Raw genomic sequence first — 18,647 nt, forward strand, 5'->3', positions numbered from 1 at the left:
TTTAAGGGAATTTTTACCTAGGTGTTAAAAAAAAAGTATTAGCTAGGTAAATGCAATGTATTTCAAGATGAGAAGTCTATCAATTATTTCTATCACCTCCATAATAAAATCTCTTTTTCTTTATCCTCCTTCCAAATTGCTATTCCACGTTGGAGAAAATGTTGAAAGATCAGAGCTTCTGCCAGAGAATATATGTCTAAACTAAAAGAGGAAGTGGTTTATAGAAGGGGAAAAAAGGGTATGATATCTTCTGTGGTGTTAGAATTATTCCAAACTTAGAAAACTAACTGTAGAGCAAGTAAACTGCTATAAGAATAGTAGTTTTCTTCCATATCATGAAGTGTTCAAAAATCTATTCCTTGATTGGTAAGACTGAACACATTGTTTTTGTCCTATATTCATAGAGGAAATCCATCAAATTTGAGAGAGCAGAAGAAAATTGTCCATCTCGATTTATTTGACTTACCGGAAGTTTATTTGCAGAACTATGAGACTCCCTTCAGTAGAATGTCATTTTTGGTCTTCTCTCTCTTTTTAAATGTGCAATGGCTGGAGATATAGTCTATGCTGATATTAAAATTGATAGGACTTTTTCTTTAGAAAATTCATCGTCACTTCAGAAATCTGGTAAGTTGGCTTTAGGGGTCCTTTTAAAATTAATATTTTACTTTTAATCTCCTTTATTTCTATCCTGCATTTGTATATGTCTTAAATAGTTAGCAGGCTGGATTCCAAGAAAAGTTGATTGAATGCAAGAATAAGAGTGACGAGGTGATGGACATTGGGGAGGGTATGTGCTATGGTGAGTGCTGTAAAATGTGTAAGCCTGATGATTCACAGACATGTACTGCAGGGACAAATAATACATTATATGTTAATAATTTAAAAAATAAAATAAGTGTAAGAAAACTAAAATAAATAAAATAAAATAATAAAAATAAAAATAAAAAAGAATAAGAGTGAATGTTTTTAATCAGACAAAATTAATTGTAATTTTATTTTTTTCTTTTCTTTTTCAAGTTTTTTTTTTAATTCCAGTTAGTTAACCTACAGTGTAATATTAGTTTCAGGTATAGAATTTAGTGATTCATCATTTACATATAACACTGTGGATGCAGCTAGAGAGTATTATGCTAAATGAAATAAGTCATTCAGAGAAAAACAAATACCATATGATTTCACCCATATATGGAATTTAAAAGACTAAACAAATGAATATAGGAAGAAAAAAACAGAGAGGCAAACCAAAAAACAGACTCTTAACTGCATGGAACAAACTGAGGGTTCCTGAAAGGAGGGTGAGCAGGGGGATGAGTTGAACTTTGCTTTTGATTTTCATAGCCTTTCTATTCTTTTTATTTCTTACAGTGAACATTTATACAGTGACTTCTATATTTATGACCCCCTTTCTTTACAGTTTCATGTACCTCTGATTAAATCTGTCTTTTGACTATAATATAAATTCTCTTAAACAAAGGAAAAAAGTACTTGGCTATAATTCACATTGTTAATTATCTTTTTGAAATTTGCATAATGTTAGGATAACAATGTTAAACTAAACTAAGAGGACATGAAATGCTGGTATTTTATTTCATGAAGTTTAGAATTAATGAAACTCTGAGTAATAGAATATTTGTGGAATACGAAGAGAAAGGTACATAACTAAGGATAACATTGTACCTTAAACACAAGCCACCGCAAAGGGTGGTAGATTTTCATATTCAGTGCGTTTTTTCATCCTCTAAAGTATTAGGGAAACTTTTGTGTTGCATTTCTGTTCTTTTCTCTAGGGTAAGAATTTGTTATATTATAAAGTTTATATAAAATGTTTACATAATTTAAGTCTCATTGCATTTGTACTGTGTAATGAATATAATGTTTTGCTTTACTATATTTCCAAATAATGTATTTCTACTTTTATATTTTTTAATTTGCTGTTACCAAATAAATCTGAGGTGTGGTTTTCTCTGATTGCAAACACATATTATTTCTTATTTTTAAACATTACCTCTCTGACCTTGTCCAATAAAAGCTTATCCGCCTTCTTTTTTCCCTAGTCTGAGTGCTTTCATTTTCAATGACAAGATAGAACTTAATTTTAAAAATAATGTGGACTAGAGTTGCCTTCTTATTCTTCCACCCAGGAAAACTCTCATACTATTAGTCCAATTTGCCAGAAGTTATTTTAGCTCAGTTCAAGGAACAAAACTAGTATTTTCAATTCTGCATTCCAGGGTTTGATTTCCTTTTTGTTTACAGATAGAACTTTACTTCCTTCCTGGTTTAGAGATTTGGGGATAACATTTTTAATGCTATCTGGTCCAGTCTACTAATATTAAAAAGAGAACACCTAAATATATAAAGATTAAGTTACCTACTCACAATGGTGCTTGTGACCAGAAGCCAAATATTTTATTACTTCACTGCATATCCCTAGGGTAGGATAAATAAAACTTCTGTTCTCATGTGTCATATCATTGTAAATGGAAAGAATTATTTGATACACTGAATTGTCATGTTCTACAGAGCCCTACATATGATATGACATGGCCTTAGTTTTCCTCTTCTAACTCCCTATGTTTTACTTATTTTGCTCTGGCTGTTGTCCTCTTTCCTCCTTGAAGTTACATATGCCTTACCACTTCAGAGCCTCACATGTGTTGAGACCCTTTCCCTATTCTCTTAATCTTCATATTCATTTGTTCTTTAAGATAAAACAAAGAGACTGTCATGATAAAATTGAGCAGATTACTAGTGAGAAAGTATGATTCCACTGGGAATATCCCAGGCAAACATTGAGAAATTCGTGCTTTTCATAAATCTTACTTTGGGGCCTGAAAGAATGACCTAATAACCCTTATGTCAGTGTTCTAATGAAATCTGAAATTTTATTCTGTAAATTTTTAGGTCCACACACCTAGCTGTTTATATTAAAAACATATGTAGGGATACAATCCCCTTCTCCTTGCAATTGCCTTGATGGGCACAATTTGCATTGTTTTACATGATACATGAAAATACATGGATATTTTATGCTCTGAGAATTAATAAGCTTCCATGAAAGATGTTTTATTCAACAACAGTAGTCATTTAAACATAGAGCAAAGTTCTCTGTAGTAATAGATAAGAATTTAGGTTAATCGGTCTTGATGCTTGACTTTATAATTGGTTATATTTCAACATCAGTTATTTCATTACTTTCTCAATGTATTGTATATATGTTTGCATATGTCATGTATCTAGTGGCATTGATATACTGCAATTATTTTGGAATAGAGATTGTTGGTTTAACCATCGGCCAAAGCTAATAATTCTTGCTTCTTTTCCTGATTTATTTTTATCTTTTGAGTACTCCAAAGACAATGAGGTAGTATGGACAGCAAACCAGCCACTGTTTGGGTAGTCAAGAGAGCCGAAGCTTGATCTCAGCTCTCTTTTCAAATAACTGTAATTGTGGACTTGAATATCCACATAAATATGTAGACATTGGACAAGGTAATCCCTAAAAGTACTTTTATTTTAAAATAAAAATGAGTGAAATGTATGAAATTACTGTTATGTATCACTATGTAAAGTAGGCATATTACATAAGAGAGAAAAGAATGGATTAATCCAAATAGGTGGATGTTGTCAACAAACTTACAAGAGAATCTGGAGGGTCTCAGTCTTATATAAAAACATAGGACTGCAGAGAGCAGATCACTGTAAGATTAATGCTGTGAAACATGTATGATGAACCCACAAAGAAAAACTCATATCCATTCACAGTTTTATAAGTCTCCTCTTCACAAACCGGAAAGCCAAATATGTTCTCTGTGTGTGTGAACATGAGCAAAAAGAAGCTGGGTCTATGTATTTCAAAGGAAATTAACTTAGAAGCTTGATAACCAAGGAAGTTTATTTAGCTCCCTCTTACCTCTGACTATATAAGGATTTAACTGCTGGTCTTATGATCAATTTCTATCTGTCCAATCTATCCAATATTGTAGATTCTCACCATCATGGCATTTTCCTGAAAGTTGGATGTGCAATGATCATCACCCTATTTGTAACAGTAATTGTGCTGAGCATTTTGAGTAAGTAATTAATCAAGATTATTCATTTATCCTAAAGCATTTTTCTTTAATGACCTGTTGTAATTGTGTTTGCTGTTCAAGTGTTTCCTGAACAATACAGGACAACTTCACAGAACATATGAAATTTGAAAAAATTAAAATTAGAGATTTTTTCATAGACCTTCAGCATGTGATGTCATTACGGATTCATTTCACTGATAAAGGAAAAAGAAGTCAAGAATATGTTTATATTTTGTGATCAAATCACACAATGCGGGTTGATAGTGCGTTATACACAAGCTTCTCTAAAACTACATTCAGATGAAAGGAAATTAAATTATGTAGTATATTTCTATATAAGTTTATTCATATTAGCTACTCCTGGCCACTATCAATCTTGTATCAATAAGTGAGAAATCTGCCTACAATTAATCAACTAACTTGAGTATTTAAAAATTGTACTCATGGATTATGCTGAGTGAAATAAGTCAAGCAGAGAGAGTCAATTATCATATGGTTTCACTTATTTGTGGAGCATAACAAATAGCATGGAGGACAAGGGGAGATGGAGAGGAGAAGGGAGTTGAGGGAAATTGGAAGGGGAGGTGAACCATGAGAGACTATGGACTCTGAAAAATGATCTGAGAATTTTGAAGGGGTGGGGGGTGGGAGGTTGGGGGCACCAGGTGGTGGGTATTGTAGAGGGCACGGATTGCATGGAGCACTGGGTGTGGTGCAAAAATAATGAATACTGTTATGCTGAAAAAATAAAAAAAAATAAAAAATTAAAATAAAAATTGTACTCATGTACTTTGGACATAAGGGCATAATTCAATATTCAGATAGCAAATATTTTAAGTATTGAATAAATGTTTGGAGAAAAGTTCTTCATATATATCTATAGAACAAAGGTAATATATAGATTATATATATTCCAAGGAATTCAGGCTTTCAGATGAAATCCTAGAACAGGCCAATGCATACAAACCTTAAGCCCCAGAAAGCTATTTAATTTTACAGCTTTAATAAAAGTTTTAATTTTACAGCTAATTGCAGCTGTAAAATTAGGGCAGAGGGAAGCAAAAATAAAATCTCTTCTATATATTTTTTGTTAGGTTAATAGATTTGTTTGTTACTAGCATAGCAGTTTTTTAATAAAATATTTTTGTTACTAATAGATTCATTACTAAAATAGATTTTTAAAGATTTAATTGCATAATACACAATATTATGAAATTAGAAGTTACCAAAAGTAAGCTCAGTTAAATGGCCCTCAAAAAAAAAAAAAAAAGATACCTTCCTCATTGGAGAAAAACTACTCTGGGCTCACCCTACCCTTCTCTATGCAGCATTTACATGCAAAATCCTGAAAGAACCAGAATTATGAACCAAACCAAAACATACAAAATCTTCCCTCTGAATCAGGTGACACTGGACATAATTTAACAATATCTCACTAAACCCAAACTATACAAATGAAGCTTATGACTACAGCTGGTTATTTTGTGTTCATTAAAATAAATATGAAAACTCCAAGAAAAAAATTAGGTGACTAGCCCTCCTCTCCCAGATCATATTTTATTAATATGTTAATAAAAGTAATAAGAATGCAAAGAAAAGATCAAGCCTTAGAAAAATAGTGTTGTTTGTCTCCTTAAGTTTTTAATTATTTAACTTACAATAGAATTTCTACGTTATTGGACTTTAGAGAGTCACTAGAACCCAATAGTTTTATGCTTTGTATTTAATTAGGAAAATACGTTCCTTCTTTCATCAGTTATCCAGTTGAAATATGCAAGACATAATGCAGTGGAAAATGAATCAAAAGAGAAATTTTGTACTGGTAAAAATAAATCTGGAACAATCACCTCAACAGGTAACATAATTTTATGTTGTCTAATTCCAGAGACATGGACAGTAACATCGGTTTTACCAGAATATATTTGAAAAGAGAGATTCCTCTACCCTATAGAGGGATGGTTAAGGTCATTGTTTTTTATGGATCCATTATAGTCTATGACAAAAATGTTCAAGGATCCAAGACAAATGAGGAAAATGAGCTTATAAAGAGTTCTAGATTAATGAAAATGTATTTCATGGAAATGATTGCATTTTATCATTTTTATTTCAATTGGGACATACACAAGTGCAGAATGTAGTCAAAATATTTTCATTCTTATTTTTTTTAAGATTTTATTTGTGTATTTGACAGAGAGAGAAACAGCAAGAGAGGGAACACAAGCAGGGGGAGTGGGAGAGGGAGAAGCAGTCTCCCGCTGAGCAGGGAGCCCAATGAGGGGCTCCATTCCAGGACCCTGGGATCATGACCTGAGCCAAAGGCAGACACTTAACGACTGAGACACCCAGGCACCCCTATTTTCATTCTTAAAGTTCATGACATATTCATTTTTTTTTACCAGGTAATGTTATTACATGCAAAATTATTGTAAATGGTAATGTTATGTTAATCTTTCTCTTGCTCTTTCATATTTGCACACTTTTAAAAGTCAAGAAAACAATTATTCAGCCTTTCTGCATTTTTTCCAGTGGTTTTATTACATCTTTAAATTTCTTAAAGTCAATCAGAGAAAGACAACGGTCATATGATCTCTCTGATATGAGGAATCTGAGAGGCAGGGCAGGGGCGTCGCGGGGAGAAGGGAGTGAAAAAGTGAAACAAGATGGGACTGGGAAGGGAGACAAACCATAAGAGACTCTTAATCGCAGGAAACAAACTGAGAGTTGCTGGGGTTGGGGGTGTAGGGGTAGGGTGACTGGGCGATGGACATTGGGGAGGGTATTTTAAAAATTGGTTAATTTAATTCTTAACTCCATATTGAAAAACTATATATCATTCTTCTTTTGAACATCCAGGTATAATTCTATTAGAAAGACCTACTAGTCCATAATGTTGTGTACATACAAATTCTGGGAATGCATTAAACCATTAAATTGGACTTTGATATTTCCAAGTCCCCTTCACCACATTCTAAAAACTATCTGATACACCATATGTTCTTCTTTTTCTAACTTGTGTGACTCTGAGGGCAAATTTTATGAGATGCTATCCCCAGAGAAAAAGCACTGCGGTATACTATTACCAATACAGAGGCAGTAGCAGTGGTATTAAATAAAGCTCTAGCTTTAAATTCTGTCAAACCTGTTTTCTTTTTTTTTTAAGATTTTATTCTTTATTTGTCACAGAGGGAGAGAACACAGGCATGGGGAGTCGCAGGCAGAGAGAAAAGCAGGCTCCCCACTGAGCAAGGAACTTGATGCAGGACTCTACCCAGCACCCTGGGATCCTGACCTGAGCCAAATGCACACTTAACCAACTGAGTCACCCAGGCCTCCCAAACCTGTTTTCTAATCCTCATCCTATTCTTATAAATGTGTAAGCCACCACTCCTAGAATCTTAGATCGAATTCATCAGGAAAGAAAAACAATAAAACTTTTAAAATATGTGAAGTAAAACTTAATTGATCTATTCAGCCATCATTTCTAATGCTTTGTTAACCTTCTCTCTATTTTCTTTCTAGAATCTAAATCTAGAATTTAGATGTACAATAGGCTTATGCTCCCCCATTTCAGTTACCATCCCATTTTTGTCTTCCTTGTCGATTTGTGCTGAAGGCAATGTTTCCAGGTGTATCCTGCAGCTTACAAGGTCCCTCTCTTCCTGTGTCCAAGCAACGGACTCATTCATGGAATCTAATTTCAATGATCAGAGTTTTCTCTTTTTTAAAAAATAATATATATACCTTTAAAAAAGGTATATATTGGGGCACCTGGGTGGCTCAGTGGGTTAAGCCTCTGCGTTCAGCTCAGGTCATGCTCTTGGGGTCCTGGGATAGAATCCCATATCGAGATCTCTGCTCAACAGGGAGCCTGCTTCCATTCCTCTCTCTCTGCCTGCCTCTCTGCCTACTTGTGATCTCTGTCAAATAAATAAATAAAATCTTTTTAAAAAAATGGTTGGGAAATCCTGCTTCATACTATCTAGTCAAATTATCTACTATCAGAAATATAGAAGTAAAAATATAGTAGTTTCTTATTAAATATGTTCTTAAAAGTCCCAGTTGCGTGGTTGCTGCTTTAACTATAATCACAGCATATATTTGGCATTATTACCTGGAAAGGGTTGGATTTGGTGTATTATATCAATCTAAAGAAAAACTGTACAACTGAGACAAGTGTGGGGACTTAATATTGAAAGCAAGAGCAAGGATCCTGTGAATATACATTGCTCACCTTCCACTTTTATTTTTACCTATATGCTTGCCATTTCTGATGTTGTTCTCTCTCCGATACGAAAGTTTCCAGTGAGAAACATTCCCCATTGGTCCGAAGAATTTTCTCTGATATTCATTGTAGTGACTATTTGATAATGGATCCTTTTAGTTTTCTTTTATCTGAAAGTGTCTTAAATTTGCCATGCTTTTAGAAAGATATTTTCATTGGATGTGAAATATTTTGTTGATTTTTTTCCCTTAAACAATTTTTTAAGGTTTTTATTTAAATTCCAGTTAGTCAATGTACAGTGTAATATTAGTTTTGGGTATGCAATACAGTGATTCAATAGTCCCATACAGCACCCAGTGCTTATCACAGCAAGCCCCCTTCTTAATCCCTATCTCCTACGTCACTCATTCCCCATCCACCTCCTCTCAGTTTGCTCTCTCTAGTTAAGAGTCTGTTTCTTAGTTCCCTTCAAAAATTTGAAGATATTTTTCACTATGTTCAGTTCCCCTCAATGCATGATGAGAATGAGGGATTTTTTTCTTTTTAAATAGTTGTATTCTTGTAAATGGCACACAGTTTTTCTCTGCTTTCAAGATTTTCCTCTGTCATTGGTTTTAAGCAGTTTGTTTTATTTTTACATATGATTTTCCTCATATTTATCCTGCTTAGGGCTTGATGAGTTTCTTGAAAGTATAAATTTATAAATTTAAATATGTTAGAGAAATTTTAGCTATTATCCTTTTTTCCCTTTATTTTCTCCTTCATCTAGTTCTAAGACTTCAATTTCTTTTTTTTTTCTTACATTTTTTTAAAGGTCTTATTTCTTTATTTGTCAGAGAGAAAGAAAGCAAAAGCAGGGGGAGCAGCAGGCAGAGGGAGAAGCAGTTTCCCCACTGAGCAAGGAGTCCGATGCAGGATTAGATTCTAGCACCCTGGGATCATGACCCAGGGCAGACACTTAACTTCATCAGTATATGATATTAGGGATACGGTTTCTTTTCATTACTTATCCTTGTTCCTTCTAGTTTCTTTCAATTTCTCCACTGCTCACAAATCATGCCCCTCTAAAGACTGGAAGCTACATGGAGGGAAATGTTACTGGATTGCTGAAGATAAGAAATCTTGGGATGAAAGCAAAAATGACTGTGCCATGAAAAATTCACATCTCCTGGTGATTCAAGACTTCATTGATATGGTGAGATATCAAACTTAGAGATTATAGCATCTTTCACATTTTCAAGGCAGTCATTGGGCTACATATTTGAAAATTTATTTTTTTGAAGATTATTTATTTATGTGTCAGAGAGAACCCAAGCAGGGGAAGTGGCAGGCAGAGCACACAGAGGGAGAAGCAGGCTCCCTCCTGACCAGGGAACCTGAGGCAGCATTCGATCCAGGAACCTAGGATCATGACTTGAGCCAAAGGCAGACGCTTAATCTACTGAGTCACCCAGGTGTCCCACATATTTGAAAATTTCTATGAAATAAATTCTAAACTTCATTGCTATTAACTACGCAAATACTGTTTGAATGAATCATTGAACTACAGGATTATTTTTGGCTTTTTTGGGGGGGGGGCTATGGATTGAAGGAATTCATTTGGTACTGTACACCTAAGTTCTCCTCCACAAGAGATCCCCACTGCTAACTAGATTCCATTTTAAAATATAAGACAGTAAGTATTTTATCTCCTCTCTCATGTTTATTGCAATGTTCCCAAAGGCTGCAGTCAGATATCATGGCAGCTAAAATTAAGATGATAACTGAGAGAAAGGAAATATAGAATAGTCGTCACTAACATTTCATTCTCCCTTGAGCAGAATACTTCGTTAACTCTGGTTTAATTTAAATGGGAGTTCTATTGCATGAATGTCAGACACAAAACCTTTAATTAATAAGGCCAATGTAGATGTTAATTAGCAAGCATCAAACAAGGATAATCAGCATGAGGATTAGTATATTGGCATAACAAGTTATGTCAAAGCTTCTGGTTCTGAAAATCCAGTGATCAGAAGTGCTGTACTACCGTGGTTGAGTCATAGCCATCTGGGGTGGATAGCACAGCTGTTGAAACTTCTGAAGAGAAAAAAAAGTCTCCTGAGTTTGAGAGGAATCCACCACAACTAGAAAAACAAGAGCAGAAGTAAACTATCGTCTCGCTGTAACCAGAGTAACCCCAAATCTCAAACTGTCAGACTGTCTATCAGATGCAGTTCAAATTGATTCAAATATCAGCCAAATTCAGGATAGATTAAGAGCTGAAAAGAGATCTATTTTCTTCTCCAAGAGGTAATTTTAAGACAAAAAAGGGGAAGCAGATATCAACTGGAAAGCATTTCGTGAGAATGCTCTGAAAGGGATAAATAATAAATCATTTCATGGAGAAATTATGCAACAAAAGATTTCACTCAGAAACCCATCTATTTCCTGCTCACCATCAAAGGGAAGGATGCTGAAATGGAGAAAAGACATGTCTTCTAGGCAATTGATTAACCAGACTAGGGAGACCAGTAAACTGAGACAACTTTTTTGAAATTTTTTTATTTAAATTCAATTTAGTTAACATACAGTATACTATTAGTTTCAGGGATAGAATTTAGTGATTCACCAACTGTGTATAACACCAAGTGCTCATTACATCATGTGTCCTCCTTAATGTCCATCATCCAGTTACCCTATCTCCCCACCCAACTCCCCTCCAGCAACCCTCAGTTTGTTTAGAAACTTTCTTCTTCCTGTTCAGATTACCTCTCTCACATTATTCCTAAGCAAATCAATGGGCCAGATATAATTGTTCTCTTTCATGGATAAATAAAGAATCTGAATGGAATCAGCATAGGATTTATGCACACATATTTCTCTTCCAAAAAAGACATGTATTAGAGTTGGTGGGAATGCAAGTTGGTGCAGCCACTTTGGAGAACAGTGTGGAGATTCCTTAAGAAATTAAAAATAGAGATTTCCTATGACCCTGCAATTGCACTACTGGGTATTTACCCCAAAGATACAGATGTAGTGAAAAGAAGGGCCATCTGTACCCCAATGTTTATAGCAGCAATGGCCACGGTCGCCAAACTGTGAAAAGAACCAAGATGCCCTTCAACGGACGAATGGATAAGGAAGATGTGGTCCATATACACTATGGAGTATTATGCCTCCATCAGAAAGGGTGAATACCCAACTTTTGTAGCAACATGGATGGGACTGGAAGAGATTATGCTGAGTGAAATAAGTCAAGCAGAGAGAGTCAATTATCATATGGTTTCACTTATTTGTGGAGCATAAGAAATAGCATGGAGGACATAGGGAGATGGAGAGGAGAAGGGAGTTGAGGGAAACTGGAAGGGGAGGTGAACCATGAGAGACTATGGACTCTGAAAAACAACCTGAGGGTTTTGAAGGGGCGGGGGTTGGGAGGTTGGGGGAGCCAGGTGGTGGGTATTAAAGAGGGCACATATTGCATGGAGAACTGGATGTGGTGCAAAAACAATGAATTCTGTTACACTGAAAAGAAATATAAATAAATAAATAAATAAAATATATATTAGAAAAAAATAATTCCTCCAAAAACCAGAAAATAATTTTCTAGCAAATACTTTTCTAGCTCTCAAATAAGTGAAGAATAAAATGAAACAAAGAGAATTATTAGTCCATCTAGAATTCCCTTGTGCCATCATATGGCAAAAAAAAGAAAAAAGAAAGAAAAGTAGAAAGAGGAGGGGAAAAGGAAGTAAGAAGAAGAGAGTGAGAAAAAGAGATAGTTAAACAAACAAAAAAAAACAGGAAAAGAAAGGAGGTTTATAGCTTTCACGAATGATGCAAAGATCTCGAAATGTTACTACAATTTTTAAATGAGAAAGAGTCGATTAACTTTAAATTGCCAGCTTGTTTCAAATTCATTGGAAAGTTAAGTTTGCAGAGCCAAAATCTCTGCTGAAACAGGTACCTGTGGGAGAGAAGACACGTCCTCACTTACTTGGAACACACAAATCAGACACCAAACATCAGAAAGGGGAGTTCTGTCAGAGTAATTGAAAAATGAGTTACGTCTGAGAGCGAGTGGGCAAAAACAATGTGAATGAAGCTCCTGGGCTTGGCAGAAACTGGAGGATTCTACAACCCCTTGAAGGCTATTTTTTTTTCTGTAAATGCCACTGGTTCTCAAGATTAGAAAGAACCATAAGAATGTGTCCTTCGCGGTCCAGACTCGGGAGAAGAAAAGAGCAATGTTGAAGTAGCAAGGAATTCCGCCAAGATCCTTGTCCCCAGTCTGCCCTGTGCGCTATGGAACAACAGCTTTCATGCATGTGTTGGTGAGAAGGACAAGTGCCCTTGGGGAACTGGTGCGAAACACCGCTGCACGTGCGAAAGAGGATGGGGAGGGGCGAGAATACTGGATGGGATCACAGTTACAGGCAGGGTAGGGGTGGCAGAAGGGAGAAAGCCACACAGAGAAGACACAGGGATGAGTGACTGCCTAAGACTGAGGCATAATCAGAACAAACAAGACCACTGAGTCCACCGCCTCTAACTGTCATGCTAACAGATTTCAAACAGGAAGTAGAGAAGAACACTGCTGCGAGAGGGGCAGGGGAGGAGGAAGAACATGCAGAGAGATCTTCTCTGAGGCATGGTGCAAAGGGAAACTGAAATGCTCCGGTCAAGCAGACATTTCTCTGGCAAACAAACAAACAAAAACCAGGAAACACGAGACATTACAGGAATTAGAAACCTGTGGCGCATTGAGGATAGCAATAATTCGCACACTCACCCCCGTAATGATAAACTTAAACCCCACATTGAAGACACAGGAGAAGGAACTCTGTGTTCATTTCTATCCACAAAACTATTTAACTCAGTCGCCACATGCTAGACAGCTTTCAACAATCAAGTACGAGGTATAAAAAGAGGAAGGAGGAGGGGGAGGGGGGAGGGGGAGGAGAAGGAAAAGGAGAAGAAGAAGAAGAGGAAGAGGAAGAAGAAGAAGAAACAAGACCCTCCCAAGAACAAGGAGAACTATTGCACAATGATAAAGGGGTTATATGAGTTTGCCAGGGCTGCCATAACAGAATACTACAAATTTAATGACTTAGGCAATAAAGATTAATTTCTCCAGGTTCTGAAGGTTGCAAGTCCAGGATCAAGATATTGGCAGGTTTCATTTCTCATGATGACTCTCTCCTTGGCTTTCAGCTGGCCACCTTTCTACTGTGTCCTCACATGGTCTTTCCTCTGTGTATGTGCATCTGTGTCTGTGTGTCCAAATTTTTCTTATAAGGCCACCAATCAGACTTAATTAAGACCCATTCTAATAGCCCTACTTTAGCTTCATGACCTCGTTAAAGGCTGTGACTTCAAATGCAATCATATTTTGAGGTACTGGGGTTAAGACTGCAACATAGGAATTTTAGAGAGACACAATTCAGTCCATAATATTACGCCATTCTGTCCCCTGAATCTCATAGCAGGGATCAATTATATATGTATATGCAGCAAGGTTAACACTGATAGAACTAAAAAAGGAAATGGAGAAATTCACAATTACACTTGGAGTTGTCAACACTCCTCTTTGAGTAACTGAAAAAACAAGTCTCATAAATAAATAAATAAATAACCTGAACAATGCTTTCAACCAATTCAACCTAATTAATCTTTTTAAAAATTATTTTTATTAACATATAATGTATTGTTTGCTCCAGGAGTACAGGTCTGTGAATCATTGGGTTTACACATTTCATGGCACTCACCTTAGCACTTACCCTCTCCAATGTCCATAACCCAACCACGCTTTTCCTACCCCGCCCCGGCAATGCTGTTTGTTTCCTGAGATTAAGAGTCTCTTATGGTTTATCTCCCTCCCCAGTCCCATCTTGTTTCATTTTTTCCCTCCCTTCCCTCCATGACCCCCTGCCTTGCTTCTCAAATTCCTCATGTCAGAGAGATCATATGATAATTGTCTTTCTCTGATTTACTTATTTCACATAGCATAATACCCTCTAGTTCCATCCATGTTGTTGCAAATGGCAAGATTTCATTTCTTTTGAAGGCTCCATAGCATTCCATTGTATATATACACCACATCTTCTTTGTCTATTCATCTGTTGATGGACATCTAGGTTCTTTCCATAGTTTGGCTATTGTAGACATTGTTCCTATAAATATTCAGGTGCACGTGCCCCTTCGGATAACTACATTTGTATTTTTAGGGTAAACACCCAGTAGTGCAATTGCTGGGTTATAGGGTAGCTCTATTTTCAACTTTTTGAGGAACATCCATGCTGTTTTCCAGAGTGGCTGCACCAGCTTGCATTCCCACCAACAGCATAGGAGGGTTCCCTTTCTCGGCATCCATGCCAACATCCTTGACCTAATTAATCTTATAGAAAACTATATCCAATAAAAGCAGGTTGCACTTTTTTTTCAATACACCTAGAACTTTCATGAAGACAGACCATATTTGGAGACCCAGTAAACTTTAAAAAATTACAAATACAGATATTATCTAAAACATGTGTCAGACCATAACAAAATTAAACTGGAAATTAGAAATGGAGTAGTATTTGGAAAATTCCCAAATATTTGAAAATTAAACAATACACTTTTAAATAATGTATGGGTCAAAGAAGTAGTGATCAGAGGAAAATTTTTAAATTATATGATGAATTGAATGTAAACAACATTTTAACATCAAAAGTCACACGTTTCAGCTTAAGAAAGAGCTTAGAAGGAAATTTATAGCATTGAGTGTTTACATTTGAGAAGAAGATAATGTAGAGTCAATCATCTAAACTTCTCTTAAAAAAAAAGGCTAGAAAAAGAGAAAACTAGACCCAAAGCAAGCAGAAGAATGGAAAATGTACATTACTAAATGCAAGTCTTACTATAAAGCAAAATTAATTAATATAGTATAGAATTGGCAGAGGAGAGATATGTAGATCAGTGAAACTGAACAGAGACACTAGAAACAGGCCTACCAGAATTTAGTCAACTGATTTTTTGGCCATAGTGCAAAGATAATTCAATGGAAAAACACTTATTCCCTCTCTTGTATGCCAATGACTATTTATGTTCCTACAAACAGTTATGACATTTGGCATATGAGTTTGACTGCAGGTGGGGGAGAACCAAAATCACTGGAGCTTAACCAAGGTAGTTGTATACTTTGTTTATTGAATCTGAAACACTTTTAATTATAAGAGGTAACATTAGTACACATAAAAGCATTAGCACAATTAAAAAGAAAAACAAAGCTCCCAATTAAACTGCTACAAGCTATAGACTGATGTTTCCAATTTCAAAGTGTTAAAATAGGAGGGAAATCTGTCTATTCATATATGCAATAGGTCATGTCAACCACATTGTAGTCCATACAGCTATGGATTTCTGGGCTCAACAGTAGGGTGCTCTCTGTGTTACCTATTTCCGGTTGATTTGCACCATATCCATGTGCTAGCCATCAGAAAAGAGGAAAATGACAAATGGAAGGATATAGCCCTAGCTTTTAAATGTGCGATTAGAATTTCAGTATCTGGCTAATTCACTAGCCAGAAATTAGGTCAGTCACATTGTCACACTAAGCCAAAAGGGAGCCTTAGAAATACAGCCTTCATTAATCTGGCCATATATATGGCTCAGGGGTTATATTCCTATAGAATAAGAAATATTCATGGGGCACCTGGCTGGCTCAGTGGGTTAAAGCCTCTGCCTTCAGTTCGGGTCACGATCCCAGGGTCCTGGGATTGAGCCCCACATCGGGCTCTCTGCTCAGTGAGGAGCCTGCTTCCTCCTCTCTCTTTGCCTGCCTCTCTACCTACTTGTGATCTCTGTCTGTCAAATAAATAAATAAAATCTTAAAAAAAAAGAATGTTTAAAAAAAAAGAATAAGAGATATTCAGAAACTATGAACAGTATGTCTCACACCAGCTCAGACATTGCTTGCTTTCTTTAATTTTCCCTGTATATTCCCCTCCTTCTATATATTATTTCATACTCGTACTTAACAATAACCACTAACATTTATGTAATGAGAATTTATTATGTGCCAGGCAGTATATCATAATATTATTTAATAGCAAAACAATGGTAGCTCTTTGAGATAGGTACTATAATAATCTGAGTTGCAGAGATTGGGGAAAACAAGTAAAAAATTTAATAACTGCAGAGATGCATGGTAGTAAACAGTAGAGACGGGACACACATTTGGAAGTTTGACCTCACAGCCTTAGTATCTCCTGCAACCATACACAATTCCACCTTATTGTTGCCACATGGCATGGCAGTAGTTTGTCCCACTGCTCTGATCTGTTAGAAAAATGTGAAGTAGGCGCACCTGGGTGGCTCAGTCGGTTAAGTGTCTGACTTCAGCTAGGTCATGATCCCAGGGTCCTAGGATCCAGCCCCGTTTCTCCCTCTCCTTCTGCCTCTCCCCTCAACTCATTTTCTCTCTCAAATAAATAAAATCTTTTTTGGAAAAAAAAAAAAAAGAAAGAAAAATGTGAGGTATGTCTTACCTGCCCCTTTCCTGCTTCTAGCACAGGGCCAAACACATAGGAGCTTCGCTAGAGATATATAGTTTTTTTGTATCTGTAAGGATCAGTCAGTTGTTTCATGTAACATTTCCGATTCTCTTTAGAGTTTCCTGTGGCGGTACCTCAATACCTCAGTGTTTTACCTTATTGGCCTATCTATTCCACCTGGAGGGCAGTCATGGACCTGGGTAGACAACAAACTTTTTGACTCCCATTTGTGAGTTTATTGTTTTTTAGCTTTCTTGCAGTCCGAATCCCATATTGTGTGACAAGAGTCGTCTGATGTTGTTAGAAAGAGGTATAAATTTCCTGACTGACTCATGACCTGATAAATACATGTATAAAATGGTCTAGTTGGAAAGTTGAGAAACAAAAGAAATCTCCCTCGACCCACTCAGAAGATTTAGGTGTGAAATAAGGCTTGCCAATGGTGCCTTTTTATTTTATCACCTTATTCAAGAGGTAAATGGAAAAGTGTAAAATCTCTTATAAGAGCACAAGTTTAGTTTACAAAATATAAATTTATGCTCATTTCAATAATTTCTAAATAAGCAAACCAGAGGTGCCCTTTTGGCAACATCCATACACATCTCTGACTAACCATCATTAGCTATTAACTTCTCTTGAGAAATAAAACTGAGGGTGGGAAGAATTACTTTACCCATCATACTATGTATTGTTTACGTTGTTTTCATGATCATATTTTTATTTTAAAAATTAGAAAGTATTTTCTGAAGCTTTCTTGAGTCTCTGGACATATACTGATGTAAAGATAAGCATTTTCTTTCTTTATAGGTTTCCAGTAGAAGAAAAACGGATAACCCGGAGCATGAAATGTGCCCAGGTGTCTCGTAGGAAGGTTACCAACCAAAACTGTGAGCAAAATGACCAGTGGATTTGTCAACTCTAATCCGCACTGCAGAAAATCAGTCTCCATTTCTCTGACTAAAAGACACATGACACCACATGAAGTTTGATGTCAGACCATATCAGAGTCCAGAGGGCTCTATCTGTGTGCACACGCACACACACACACACACACACACACACACACATTTGTTCATTCGTGTGGGTATAGTACTATTTCTCAGAGATGTAGGAAGGCTAATAGAGGAAATGAAATGTCATAGAAACTGAGTAGATAGAATGAATATATTTTTCATCTGCATAATCAATGACCAATGACTCTCTTTGCCTGTATTTTTGGAACTTCAGTCTTCTCTACATCTTGCCTCTACAATATCCTTACATTCTTCCAACTTTAATGACCACGATGTACAAAGCAATTCCTCTCAAATTTACATCTCTGGCCCAGTCTTTCCCTGATCACCCTAGTGCTTATTTAACCTATCAAATCTAAAATCTCAAAGGCATTTCAAACTCAATGTATAAAAATAATTCATTAACTTTCCTCACAAAAGGAAAAACCCTCCAGTACTTAGCCTCTCAGTCAATGGCACAACATATAAGAAATTACACAACCTATAAACTGGCTGTCTCGTTACCACTTTCTCTCTGGCCCACACTTCCGGGCTGCTCTCCACTCTACTTCTCACAAAACCAAGTCTTGTCACCTGTTTTTTTTTACTAATATCTCTCAAATCTGACCTCTTCTCTTCACCATTTTCACAATCTTAATAACAAAGAATTAAAATGTTAAATAACTGCCGTAACAGGGTCTTCCTGTTCTACTCCTAACCCATTTCAGTTACTCTCTGTCATGCAACCTAGGTGATACTTAAAAAATACATATACTGACAGTTCACACTTTCTTTTGAAAAACACTTCAACATCTTTCTTTTTTTTTATTTTTTTAATTTT

General features: G+C 36.0%; 1 protein-coding gene across 1 annotated transcript; it reads left to right on the forward strand.

Annotated features, from left to right (window-relative positions):
- Window positions 1–340: 340 nt before the first annotated feature.
- On the forward strand, window positions 341–18,574 carry LOC125106196 (killer cell lectin-like receptor subfamily B member 1B allele B). The gene is made up of 6 exons (XM_047739916.1): window positions 341–627; window positions 3,990–4,076; window positions 5,833–5,931; window positions 9,324–9,493; window positions 16,931–17,043; window positions 17,622–18,574. The coding sequence occupies exons 1-6, from the start codon at window positions 546–548 to the stop codon at window positions 17,734–17,736; spliced, it is 666 nt and encodes a 221-aa protein (XP_047595872.1). The 5' UTR covers window positions 341–545; the 3' UTR covers window positions 17,737–18,574.
- The last annotated feature ends 73 nt before the right edge of the window (window positions 18,575–18,647 follow it).

This window comes from Lutra lutra, chromosome 8, assembly GCF_902655055.1.
Source record: "Lutra lutra chromosome 8, mLutLut1.2, whole genome shotgun sequence".
NCBI lineage: Eukaryota > Metazoa > Chordata > Mammalia > Carnivora > Mustelidae > Lutra > Lutra lutra.

Excerpts from the sequence above, each read along its gene's own strand:
- LOC125106196 (XM_047739916.1), top strand. The coding sequence starts at position 546 with ATGGCTGGAGATATAGTCTATGCTGATATTAAAATTGATAGGACTTTT. Across the intron at positions 628-3,989 it reads ATCGTCACTTCAGAAATCTG|ATTCTCACCATCATGGCATT; the intron begins GTAAGTTGGCTT and ends CCAATATTGTAG. Across the intron at positions 4,077-5,832 it reads AATTGTGCTGAGCATTTTGA|TTATCCAGTTGAAATATGCA; the intron begins GTAAGTAATTAA and ends TTCTTTCATCAG.